The sequence below is a fragment of the Ranitomeya imitator genome, chromosome 1 (genome assembly GCF_032444005.1).
Source record: "Ranitomeya imitator isolate aRanImi1 chromosome 1, aRanImi1.pri, whole genome shotgun sequence".
In the NCBI taxonomy this organism is placed as follows: Eukaryota; Metazoa; Chordata; class Amphibia; order Anura; family Dendrobatidae; genus Ranitomeya; species Ranitomeya imitator.
Window position 1 is genome coordinate 192406002 of NC_091282.1, and position 14129 is coordinate 192420130.

At 44.6% G+C, this 14129-nt stretch overlaps 1 protein-coding gene across 1 annotated transcript in view; it reads right to left on the reverse strand.

The window, feature by feature from the left end:
* Positions 1 to 10620: 10620 nt before the first annotated feature.
* Positions 10621 to 14129, reverse strand: part of CCDC112 (coiled-coil domain containing 112) — a 75647-nt gene continuing 72138 nt past the window's right edge. The window contains exons 9-10 of the mRNA XM_069753052.1: positions 11658 to 11776; positions 10621 to 11056 (exon numbers count right to left, since the gene is read on the reverse strand). Coding sequence (XP_069609153.1) covers positions 11026 to 11056; positions 11658 to 11776 — 150 coding nt within the window. The 3' untranslated portion in view covers positions 10621 to 11025. The remainder of the gene's footprint in view (positions 11057 to 11657; positions 11777 to 14129) is intronic.

A 14129-nucleotide genomic window follows, 5' to 3' on the forward strand; every position in this document is an offset into this window, starting at 1 on the left:
ATGTTCTGGAGGAGCATAAGGTACTTGTTTTTTAGCTCAATGGCAGTTATAGAAGGATGTGACATCACTTCACACTTCAGAAGCTTATCAGTCCTTGGTGAAGTCTTCTTAGGTGTGCCAGAGCCTGACTTCCTCTGCGGTACCATCCCAGGAAGCAATGATGCCGCCGACCGCTTCAGTTGATAAATTGCTTCTCTTGACACTCCCAGATCTTTAGCTACAGCAATCACCGAATCCCCCTTCTCGAGCAGAGTCTAGGCACGGGATTTCTCTTCCATTTTAAGCTTCTTTCGACCCATTGTGGGAGATAATAAAAAACTGAGGAAGAGAATAAAAGACTGCCTAATAGCAAAACTGGCTGAGCTGCACATAACAATCAGAGTGCAGCTTTCGCTTTACCAGAGAAGTGAAAACTGAGCGTTGATTGGTTGATATTTGCAACAAAGCCAGCTTTAATATTAGACAGTTTTTTATTATCTCCCCCATTGTGTACACTTTTAAAAAGTGAAATTATGATGTGGATTTTACATGTAAAGTTTTTTTTTTGCTGCGCAAGTGTAAAGATTTTTTTTGCTGGCACTGTAACTATAGAAGGAAACATCCGAAAAAAATGGACAAAAGGGAAAATCAAAAACCGTGTAACATATACTCCCTTTTAAAACATATATATTTTATTTAGAGATAATCTAAAAAATACCACTTCCCAGTGAATACAGAAAAAATGAAATACACAAAACGAATCTAATAGTGCACCTTTCCTCACAAATGCCCTACACTCGCCTGCTATCCCTTCCTAGCAGTGGAGGTTGGCACCCTGATAGATTTTTGGCGCCCCCACTCCGCGACGGCTGACACCTGCTATCCCTATTAATGTAACTAGTCAGCTATAGGAGGGAAAACAATGAGCAATAAAAAGAGATGAAGGAAGATATAGGGTAGAGAAAAACTAAGGTGCACACAAAACCTATATACCGTCCTCCCTCAATGCCATCCCATATTGCATCACAAGACACGAGACAGAAGTATAAATAACAGTATGCTCACAGCGTTACAATGTAACGGTCCCATTGTACATCAGCACGGGACATAACTATGTGCATAGGTGGTGAGATGACAGTGGGAAGGCCGGTATACAAATGACAAAAGACCCGGTTAAGTCTACGTTAGACAGAATGCATGGCAGTACCCCCTTGGCAAACACGGTCAGTGTATTTCAGAATGTAGTGTATTTCAGAATGTATTCAGATGCAACACATCTCAATATAATTACAGCATAGTGCTATATTGGTAGAGAAAATCCCAAAGGAATATTATGAGCTACACAACATCCAGTGGGCTATAGTGACCAGTAGTAGGTACCTATACACATGCATAGTCAAACCGCCAAAAATGGATAATTTCAACAGCAGCCTGCGCACTAAGACCAGTTCTCCTAAACCAGCCGCATTCACGCCTAAACAGAGGCGCAGAAGCGGCATGGGCGTTCCAAGTCTACCCAGGCCACGCAGGATAAACACATAGTCCCAGAAGAGGACGGCGTGTCTTCGCTATAAGTATACACCCAGGTGCCCCCTCCAAAACATGACATCGATATAATAGGAATTGATAAATCGCGATAGGCACCAGGGACAGGCCCTAAAACTCACGGACACCACCATATTGATACAGCAGGCCTATCCCCACATACACGGGATTCACTCCTGGGGCACAAAATTACTACCAGCGCAAGCGCCATCCGCACAAACAAAAGATCGGCGCGTGAACCGGAGGCAAGCACCCCGGCGTCCCCTCCTTTTTAATATGAAAAAACCCCAGGGATCCGGGGGGCTGTGATAGCCCTTAGGCATAGATAGTATATGGGGAACAATACCGGTGTCTTGATTCAAAGAAGCCAGAGCGGTTCCAGGACGTGTCCGTGCGATATTAACTATCGGGAGATAACCAATCATAAGCAATGATATTGGTCACAATCGACATCTGCAGACTAGCTGCAGGGTTTGGTATAGCGGTTCCAGGGTCAGCCACCCCATAAATAAATGCCACCTTGAACACAGGGGCAAAACACAGCCTCCAAAGTGTATAACCGATACAAAATAACACTGTATTATAAAAAACAAGCATAGGTTAAGGATTCATTTAGTCCCCTTGGCGACACAGACTGCATACGAAAAATCCACTCTGCTTCTCGTTTCAGGAGGTCCTTGTCAAAGTCACCTCCACGCGTCTTAGGTTTCAGCAGTTCAATCATGCAGAAGGTAATCCCCTCCATGGTGCCCCCATGTACCTGATTGACGTGCCGGGCAATCGGGGTATCCCTGTTGTGCCTAATGTCCCCAAGGTGTTCCCCGAACCTTGTTCTGAGCTCCCTTCTCGTTTTACCAATATAGTCAAGTGGACAAGGGCAAGTAATCTTGTATATCACTCCGGATGACTTACAATTGCCGAAGTCTCTGATGTCAAAACATCTTCCATTCGCCGCACTCCTAAATTGTTTAGTCTGTCTAACGTATTGGCACTTGGAACAATTGCCACACCTAAAGAACCCTAACGGTCTCCTCTCAAGCCACGTGCCTGCTCCCTGTGGTTTTTGGTATAGACTGTGCACTAGGCGGTCCCCGATTGATCTCCCCCTTCTATAGGTAATACTGGGTGTGGGGGAGATAAAGTCTTTCAGTCCCGGGTCCGCCTGAAGGATCCCCCAGTGTTTTTTAATAACCTGATAGATTTTATCAGACTGGTTATCGAAGGTCCCTATAAGTCTAACCAGGTCCGGGGCCTCCCCAGATTTAGGCCGAGTTCTCAATAGGGTCGACCTATCACTTTCCAGTGCCTCCTTGTAGGGCTTGGCAAGTACTTCTGGGGGATAGCCCCTCTCCCTGAATCTGCAATGTAAATCGCTGGCCTGATGTTTAAAGGTATCCACCTCGGAGCAGTTTCTACGAATCCGCAGAAACTGCCCTTTTGGTATCCCACGCTTGAGAGGAGTAGGGTGGTGACTCTGCCATTGTAGCAGGCTGTTTGTTGCAGTCGGCTTCCGGTACGTATGTGTACTAATACCCCCACTACTATTCTTCGAGATCATGAGGTCCAGGAAAGCAATGGTGTGTTCCTGGCACTCGGACGTGAATCTCATTCCGATACTGTTGATATTCATCTCCCTCACAAACCTCTCAAACTCCGCCCCTGGGCCAGACCAAAGGATTAAAATATCGTCAATGTATCTGGCCCAGAGGCAGATGTGGGGCTGCCACCATTTTTCCTCTTCCGGAAAAACATAGGTTTCCTCCCACCAGCCCAGGAACAGATTAGCATACGTGGGGGCACAAGGGCTCCCCATCGCTGTGCCCCTGAGCTGGTGGAAGTACTTACCATTGAAAATAAAAAAATTCCGGGTGAGGGTGAAGAGGAGGAGTTGTTTGACAAAGTTATTGTGCTCAACACATTCGATTGCTCTCGTTTTCAAAAAATGGTCAACCGCCCGCATACCGAAATCATGAGGGATGCTACTGTAGAGAGCCTCTACATCAATGGAGGCAAGCAAGACATTAGGCTCTACAGCAACATCCTCCAGCATACCCAAAAGATGCGATGTGTCCCTCACATGAGGGAAGTGATAGAACAAAAGGCCTCAAGATCTGATCTATATATATGCCGATGTTCTGTGATATAGAGTCAATACCCGACACAATCGGCCGGCCTTTTAACGGGTCAAAGCCCTTATGCACTTTTGGGAGGGCATAAAACGTAGGCACAGTGGGGGAGGTGGGAGCGAGGAAAGAGTATTCATTCTTGGATATAAGCCTACTAGCTGCGGCTTGATTCAGTATACTCATTAGTTCATCAGAGTAGATCCTGGTAGGATCTCCCGGTAGAATTTCATAGGTATGATGATCATTGAGGAGCAAACCACACATCTGGAGGTACCTAGGGTGGTCTAGAATCACGAGATTGCCACCCTTATCCGATGATTTAAAGATTAGGTTGGTATTTTTTTCTAACCTCTTTGGGGCTATAGATTCATTGGTAGACAGATTCTGATCGCCACAATGATGATTATTGGAGATCCTGCATAAGTCTGCCTCCACTAGCTTAACAAAATATCCACACTAGTGACGTCACCAGAAGGTGGCATTTTTTTACTCCTCCTTCTAAGGGAAGTGAAAGGCCCTTCACCTCTACCTCTCTCATTCTCTCGAAGGAGACCCACAAGAGCATTATATCCTTCAAGGTCCTCCTCACTCAAACCCAGTTCCCTACACTTTTCCCAATCATTTTTTTGAAAGAACAGTTTCCATTTGAGGTTGCGGCCGAATAGATTGATGTCCTTAACCCAACTGAAACAATTATACCTATGCGTGGGGACAAAATTCAAACCCTTTTGCAGGACAGCGTATTCCTCCCTTGAGAATACAAACGGGGTCAGATTGATAATCTGACCCTGTGCTATTGGGGTCTTCTCCTCAAGTCGTAGTTTGTTGGAAATCTGTTGTCTAAAAAAGACGATGTTGTAATAGACGAGGAGGAGGGCACCTGTGGCAAAGACCCAAAACCACCCGGAGGTCCGCTTGTTCCTCTTCCCCTTCCCCCCCTTTCCCTCTGTATGTGTTGGTTCTTGGTTGGCCGCCATCTATTGTTGGATATTCTATTATGAAAGGTGGCAGAACCCTGTTCTGACCGCTCTGTGTCCGATGTATCTATGTCGGATGACGAAACATCCACAGTGTTCTGAGGCTGATAGTCATATGCTCTGTTATCTTTAAATTCGTTCAGATCCCTCGTGAACTGGGAGTGTTTTCTATCTTTCAGTCTGTTTTGGAATTTCTCTATAGATGTTTGTAGAAAATTTTCTCTCCTGGTATACTCAGGATCCGATTTATATTTTTGGACCTGTTCAATCAGTGAATTCAATTTTTTACTAGATTCCTCAAAGAGTCTGTTTTCTTCCGCAAGCAATATCTGCATAAAGCGAATAGAGGAATCAACAGACTCTTTTGTCCAGGCCGCCAGAACAGATTGATTCGCGGTTCGAGGGGAGGGTCTGACTGAGATCCGTAGCCCTTTGGGCACGATCCTATTTTTAATACAATTCTCAAGACCCTTTATTTCCCATCTTTTGTTTGTGCGGATGGCGCTTGCGCTGGTAGTAATTTTGTGCCCCGGGAGTGAATCCCGTGTATGTGGGGATAGGCCTGCTGTATCAATATGGTGGTGTCCGTGAGTTTTAGGGCCTGTCCCTGGTGCCTATCGCGATTTATCAATTCCTATTATATCGATGTCATGTTTTGGAGGGGGCACCTGGGTGTATACTTATAGCGAAGACACGCCGTCCTCTTCTGGGACTATGTGTTTATCCTGCGTGGCCTGGGTAGACTTGGAACGCCCATGCCGCTTCTGCGCCTCTGTTTAGGCGTGAATGCGGCTGGTTTAGGAGAACTGGTCTTAGTGCGCAGGCGCCGCCGCTGTGTGGGCGCACCTAACATGGCGGCGCCTGGCACAGATTGTGTGCGCTTCGGCGTTCTACTTTTTGTTCGTAGCGCGCAGGCGCAGCCGCTGTGGGGGCGCACCTAATATGGCGGCGCCTGGCACAGATTGTGTGCGCTCCGGCGCTCTACCTTTCTGGTCCTAGTGCGCAGGCGCCGCGCAGATTCCTCACGCTCAGGCGCTCCACAGTTTTGGTGTCGGGTGCGCAGATGCCGCCTCCATATGGGCGCACCAAAGATGGCGGGGCGCGGTACGGACCATGCTAGATGCAGCTCTAAATTTTCTCAGGTCCTAATGCGCAGGCGCCGCCCCTTCAGACTGACATGGGAGCTGTGCGCGTGCGCGATCTGGCGTCTTGGATACACAATGGCGGCGCCCAACTATAATCATGCGGCCAGGAGCGTTCTCTGGGATTGAGGTCCGGTGCGGTATGATCTCTATTGTTTACATAATTAATGATCTGTTTTTGTGGTTGGGGGGCGGGAACCCCATACTATAATGGACATATGTTTATCCGATGGTCCGTATCCATGGACTTGGATTAAACACACCCGGTGTCTCCGGACTCTGGGAGGAGGAAGGGGCTGTCCCTTGCTGATTGGTCAGCAGGTGACATATCCTACTATATAAATCTCCTTCCTCTAGGATCTAGTCAGGTCTGCCTGGACATCAGGGCACCTGCATCTATGACCTCCGGTTTATTATCATCTCTGCCCCCTGAGGAACCGTATGACGGGGAAACGCGTCGGGGCGCTATACGGACAGCTAAGTGTCTATTTTTGGGTTAACACCCCTTCCACTGGCTGCTGTTGAAATTATCCATTTTTGGCGGTTTGACTATGCATGTGTATAGGTACCTACTACTGGTCACTATAGCCCACTGGATGTTGTGTAGCTCACCTAGTGTGTAGCTCATAATATTCCTTTGGGATTTTCTCTACCAATATAGCACTATGCTGTAATTATATTGAGATGTGTTGCATCTGAATACATTCTGAAATACACTGACCGTGTTTGCCAAGGGGGTACTGCCATGCATTCTGTCTAACGTAGACTTAACCGGGTCTTTTGTCATTTGTATACCGGCCTTCCCACTGTCATCTCACCACCTATGCACATAGTTATGTCCCGTGCTGATGTACAATGGGACCGTTACATTGTAACGCTGTGAGCATACTGTTATTTATACTTCTGTCTCGTGTCTTGTGATGCAATATGGGATGGCATTGAGGGAGGACGGTATATAGGTTTTGTGTGCACCTTAGTTTTTCTCTACCCTATATCTTCCTTCATCTCTTTTTATTGCTCATTGTTTTCCCTCCTATAGCTGACTAGTTACATTAATAGGGATAGCAGGTGTCAGCCGTCGCGGAGTGGGGGCGCCAAAAATCTATCAGGGTGCCAACCTCCACTGCTAGGAAGGGATAGCAGGCGAGTGTAGGGCATTTGTGAGGAAAGGTGCACTATTAGATTCGTTTTGTGTATTTCATTTTTTCTGTATTCACTGGGAAGTGGTATTTTTTAGATTATCTCTAAATAAAATATATATGTTTTAAAAGGGAGTATATGTTACACACTGTAACTATAGCAAATGCGGGGGCCTGAGCGACGAGAGGTGAGTATGTAATTTTTTTTTTTTTTAATCGCAGACATGGGGCAAATGTCTGTATGGAGCATCTTATGGGGTCATAATCAACATTTGTGCAGCATTGAATGGGGCAAATGTGTCTATGGAGCATCTTATGGGGCCATAATCAACATTTGTGCAGCATTGTATGGGGCAAATGTGTCTATGGAGCATCTTATGAGGCCATAATCAACATTTGTGCAGCATTGTATGGGGCAAATGTCTGTATGGAGCATCTTATGGGGCCATAATCAGCATTTGTGCAGCATTATATGGGGCATATTTTAATATGGAGCATCCTATGGGGCCATCATGAACTGTATGGAGCATTATATGGGGCTCCTGATTCAATATGGATATTCAAAAACACTTAACCTACTGATGTCTCAATTAATTGTACTTTTATTGGTATCCATTTTTATTTTTGACATTTACCAGTAGCTGCTGCATTTCCCACCCTAGGCTTATAATCGAGTCATTAAGTTTTCCCAGTTTTTTGTGGCAAAATTAGGGGTCTCGGCTTATACTCGAGTATATACTGTCAGTCTTACCACTGATATAACAATTAAATACTTCTCAAAGTCATTATGTCTTGACAGATATTTCTACAGCATGACTAAAATGCAGGGCTGTAGAATCAGTAAGCCCAACCTCCGACTACGCAATGTCCCTGAATCCTGACTCCACAGCCCTGCCTCACTACTCAGCATATGCATACAGTGAAGGAAATAAGTATTTGATCCTTTGCTGATTTTGTAAATTTGCCCACTGACAAAGAGCAGTCTATAATTTTAAGGGTAGGTTAAAATTTTAACATTGAGAGGTGGAATATCAAAAATAAAATCCAGACAATCACATTGTATAAATTATATAAATTTATTTGCATTTTGCAGTGAGAAACAAGTATTTGATCCCCTACCAACCATCAAGAGTTCTGGCTCCTACAGACCAGTTAGACGCTCCTAATCAACACGCTACCTGCATTAACCCCTTCAAGTCGCGGCCCTTTTTCGTTTTTGCGTTTTCGTTTTTCACTTCCCTCCTTCCCAGAGCCATAACTTTTTTATTTTTCCGTCAATATGGTCACGTGAGGGCTTATTTTTTGCGGGACGAGTTGTACTTTTGAATGACACCATTGGTTTTACCATGTCTTTTACTAGAAAACGGGAAAAAAATTCCAAGTGCGGTGAAATTGCAAAAAAAAGTGCCATTTTCCGATACCCGAAGCGTCTCCATTTTTCGTGATGTGGGGTCGGGTGAGGGCTTATTTTTTGCGTGCCGAGCTGACGTTTTTAATGATACCATTTCGGTGCAGATACGTTCTTTTGATTGCCCGTTATTGCATTTTAATGCAATGTCGTGGCGACCAAAAAAACGTAATTCTGGCGTTTCGGATTTTTTTCTCGCTACGCTGTTTAGCGATCAGGTTAATGCTTTTTTTTTTTATTGATAGATCGGGCGATTCTGAACGCGGCGATACCAAATACGTGTAGGTTTTTTTTTATTGTTTTATTTAGGATGGGGCGAAAGGGGGGTGATTTAAACTTTTATATTTTTTATATTTTTTTCATATTTTTAAAAACATTTTTTTTTTTTTTTTTTACTTGTGCCATGCTTCAATAGCCTCCATGGGAGGCTAGAAGCTGGCATAGCCTGATCAGCTCTGCTACATAGCAGCGATCATCAGATCGCTGCTATGTAGCTGAAATGCAGGTGTGCTGTGAGCGCCGACCACAGGGGGGCGCTCACAGCAGGCCGGCATCAGTAACCATAGAGGTCTCAAGGACCTCTATGGTTACCATCCTGATGCATCGCCGACCCCCGATCATGTGACGGGGGTCGGCGATGACATAATTTCCGGCCGCCCGGCCGGAAGCGCCGGTTAAATGCCGCTGTCTGCGTTTGACAGCGGCATTTAACAGGTTAATAGCGGCGGGTGAATAGCAATTTCACCCGCCGCTATTGCGCGCACATGTCTGCTGTACAAAACAGCTGACATGTCGCGACTTTGATGTGGGCTCACCGCCGGAGCCCACATCAAAGGGGGTGACACGGCATGCGCAGTAATAGTACGGCGCATGTCGTGAAAGGGTTAAAGACAGCTGTCTTACATAGTCACCTTTATAAAAAGACTCCTGTCTACAGAGTCAATTAATCAGTCAGACTTTAACCTCTACAACATGGGCAAGACCAAAGAGTCTTAGAAGGATGTCAGGCACAAGATCACAGACCTGCACAAAGATGGAATCGGCTACCATACGTAAGACGCTGGGTGAGGAGACAACTGTTGGTGCAATAGTAAGAAAATGGAAGAAATACAAAATGACTGTTAATCGACATCAATCTGGGGCACCATGCAAAATCTCACCTCGTAGGGTATCCTTGATCATGAGAAAGGTGAGAGATCAGCTTAAAACTACACAGGGTAACTTGTTAATGATCTCAAGGCAGCTGGAACCACGGTCACCAAGAAAACCATTGGTAACTCATAACACCGTAAAGGTTTAAAATCCTGCAGTGCCCATAAGGTCCCCCTGCTCAAGAAGGCACATGTGCAGGCCCGTCTGAAGTTTGCCAATGAACACCTGTGAGTGATTGAGAGAAGGTGCTGTGGTCAGATGAGACAAAAATTGAGGTCTTTGGCATTAGCTCACGTTGTATGAAGGAAGAGAAAAGCTGCCTATGACCCAAAAGAACACCGTCCCCACTGTCAAGCATGGAGGTGGAAACCTTATGTTTCAGGGGTGTTTCTCTGCTAAGGGCACATGACTACCTTACCGCATCAATGGGAGAATGGATGGAGCCATGTATCGTAAAATCCTGAGTGACAACCTCCTTCCCTCCGCCAGGACATTAAAATGGATCGTGGCTGGGTTTTCCAGCAACACAATGACCCAAAACATACAGCCAAGGCAACAGAAGAGTGGCTCAAAAAGAAGCATATTAAGGTCACGGAGTAGCCTAGCCAGTCTCCAAACCTTAATCCCATAGAAAACTTATGGAGGGAGTTGAAGCTCTGCGTTGCCAAACGACAGCCTCAAAATCTTAATGATTTAGAGTTGATCTGCAGAGAGGAGTGGACCAAATTTCCTCCTGACATGTGCGCAAACCTCATCATCAACTACAAAAAACGTCTGACTGCTGTGCTTGCCAACAAGGGTTTTGCCACCAAGTATTAAGTCTTGTTTGCTAGAGGGATCAAATACTTATTTCTCACTGCAAACGCACATAAATGTATACAATGTGATTTTCTGGATTTTATTTTTTATATTTTATCTCTCAATGTTAAAATTAACCTACCCTTAAATGATAGACTGTTCATGTCTTTGTCAGTGGGTAAACATATAAAACCAGCAAGGGATCGAATAATTATTTCCTTCAATGTAAATTGCAGAACAGATTCATCTCTGCTAAAAGCCGAGATCCTTAGATCAGGAACAGAACAAACATTTCTAGGACATTTCATAACTTTCCCAAATTATTATGAAAACATTTACAGCACATCCTGTATTGTACTAGTGTATCCAATTTATTGTGTATTTTAGGAGTCAGGAGTAGGTCCATTTTATATCGATTCCGACTCAAAAAAAAAAAAAAAAGGACACGGACACTGAAACAACCCTGCTACAATGTTAGTGAACCTACATATCAGGTGCCATTGCCGGCCGTCTGTGGTACAGTTCAGTGGTCAGACATCACTCTCAACCGCAATATGCCTTAAAATCCATCATGGAAAGGCAAAGTCAAACTGATCCTTGTAGCTGCCGCAGGTTTTATAAATTAATGAACTAAACAACTACAAGTCTGCATTTACAAGTTGCGGTTGTAGTATAGATTTAACGCAGCACAAAGGAGATGATGTCCTGTATTGTAGTTAGTGAATGCTAATAGTCCAATAATCTTCAGATTGTAGCAGATTATAAACCTTGTCTCCATGTTGGTACAGCCCTACAAATAAAAAGAATATATAAAATTTAAAATGCTCTATCAATTTTTTTATTAGATTTTTATAAATTTTAAGAATTCGTTACTAAATTTAATTTACTTGAAAAATATAATTTAGGACAAATACCGTAGTTAATTTTATTTAAAAAAAAAACTGGAAAGATTTACATTTTTGTACACTATTCTGCATCACTTTTTAAAGTTCCTTTCTAATCCACTCACCATTCAAACCGAACAAAGAAGGAGTACCTTGAGGAATGACCTCTGAATATTCTCATCGTACAGACTAACTAGTCTCTTGCACTAGCACTATTCTAACTGCTATACTATGCGCCCCTCACTCACTCAGTGTGAAATAAAGGAACTGATCTGTTCATTTTTTTTTTTTTTTTTCAGGCTGTGTTCAGGCATTTCCATTCAGAACCACAGCTTCAGATTTCGCCAAATGTTTAAGAACAGCTTTGCATATGCATCACTTTTCTTCCTGACAAAATGACAGAAACCACAAAGGAGTAAATCATAAGGCAAAGTCGGGCATGGGTGGCATCTGTCTTATGATAGATCCAGCCCTGAACTGTGCTTAAAATATATAAATCAGTATTACCGGTGTGGAATATGTGCTAATGGAGCAGATCCGGTTGGGCCAATGTTTTTACAGCGCTCCTCCCATCCTTTAGTAAGCTTGCAGAGTCTGGAAGGATCTCTATCAACATGAACTTGCACCTAAAATTGATAAAATCACAGTATGCCTAGTGTTTCATTAAACAATCAAATTGAAACAATGCACATAATTTATACCATCAGATAGATGACTTCAGTCTGTTTTTTCTCTCTTCCTTAACCACGTCACAAAAAAATGAGAACCCAACTTCCCTTCCCAGTGTTTGCGAAAGTACTATGTCACATAACTAATCATCAGATCAATTCTGGCTTACTGGCTTATTCGCTTACTACATTTCACGTGATGTTACTTACACCGACCTCCTGATGACATGTAGAACATCTTTTGCAAGATTTTAAAAGATCACATTTCATAAACAGGATTAAAAAATAACTCAATCACAACCAAACATGATTCACAAGTTGAGCACAAATAAATTGTCTTTGGCACAGTTACTGCACCTAATAAATCAGTCGCACAGGTAATTGCCCTCATCTCCACTGTACAGTTTAATACATATACCCATATCCATGATCAACATATTTCATCTTATAGGTGTGCATCCCAGATTTGCTTACCCTGCAAACATTTAAAAGGGAGTCTGTTAGCACAGGACTGCTCAAACCAATTACATAATATTTAAGCGCACCGTCCCACCTACCTGTATCCCTGCTCTTCTTTGATTGATAGCTCTGGCTTTATAGAGCCACAAAATGGTGGAGATACAGCGAATCCAAGCAGGGGAGAAAGTGTAGTTAAATGATTGGCCCCCGCTATAATGCACAGAGCGGTGGGACTTGGTTTGAACAGTCATCCTGTGCTAACAGAGACCCTTCAATGCATATGGTAATATTAAGTGTATAAAATGTGTGTCATGATCCAGACCAGGTTTTGTATTCTGTCTTTCTTTCCCGCTCTGATCATGTCAAAGGTTAACTTTTCTCTGCCTCATTTTGGCTTCAGGCTGGCCATTTCTCTTCACTGCATCCTGCAGGTGGTGTCAGTTATAGTTCTGCCTAAGGCGTGAGTAGCTTACTCCCTGACTTGTCCTGCTGTTATTCCTGCTCGACCCGTGTCTGTGTTATACCCTGTCCTGTCTCTGTGTGTCCCCTTTGTGTCTGGACTTCTTGGTACTTGAACTCGGCTTGGATCCTGACCTGCTTTTTTCTCTTGTCTTTGGCATATCCGCTCCTGACCGTTACTGATCCCCTGGCTTGTCTTTGACCCCGAGTTTGCTTATTCCTTTAGTACTGAACTTCAGTCTTGGATTTTACCAGGCTTGTTTATGACTTGTCTGCTGCCACCTGGTGGTAGCTTCACTGCTGCACAGTAGGTATGCTTCATCTGTGTGCATAACCTCTCTCCATTCAATCACCACCTAGCGGAGCTAGCTTCTACCTGCTGTTACATATTCCGCTGCCTGTGATTCCCACCTTGTCCCCCCTGCTCCCCAGCACGGTGATGTGCAGGTTCCTCGTCGAGTCTTGCCAGCACTTCCTGGTTGCCGGAGGTCCCGCTGCTCGCGCATGCGCCCTGGGTCCCGGCCGCGCGCTCCTTCAGCACTTTGTGCGGCGGGGAGGTCATGACCCGGAAGCACAGCCCCGTCAAGGTGGCCACGACCGGGTATTTCAGGCTGCTCCATGCTAGGGTAGGTGCCTGATTATTGTTTGTACTTGCTCTATTGCCAGCGCTGATGCTGGTGCTCTTACTAGTCTCTTTATTCAGGTCCCTGTTCACTCCCTAATGTGTTCTTCGTTGGTGTTTACCCTGCTGTGCTCTTATTTTCTTCTAGTGCCTGCCTTCCCTGTGGCTCCCATAGGTCCCTGGAATCCTCCTTGTCCCCCTGATTTCTGGTCCTCAGATCCTGTATCTACATCTACATCCCTTTCCGCTGTTACTGCATTGCTACTGGCTCCTTGCCATCACACCTTGTCCCTGTGCCCTCCATCATCTTAGTCCTATTCCTTGTTGTGGATCTGTCCCCTACGGGCCACCCCTTTGGTTCCGGCCATCGTGCTATTGTCCCCTTTGAGCCTGCCCCTGATGCTCCCTGTATAGGGGTGGGTGTTTCACTAGGTCCACTTGCTCAGGGGGCTCTGGTATCACCACCCAGAGGGTCCACTCTAGGTGGTGCTACAGAGGAGTGATACCTGCATTGCAGCAGCATGATAATGTGGTCTACTTTCCTACTTGGGAAAAAAATACATTCAATAAACTAAACCACTGGCATAACAGATGAAATTTGGAGAGGCAGAAGCAATTTGCTGTAAAACTGACGTATTCCATTATTTCATTTTCTATGCTACAGTGTATGGTAGACTCACCTTTGGAGTCTCAAAAAGCAGGAACCAGAGAGCTATGAGTGCATAAACGTTTTAATGGAACATTCATGGACCTTTCTAATATCAACTTTAA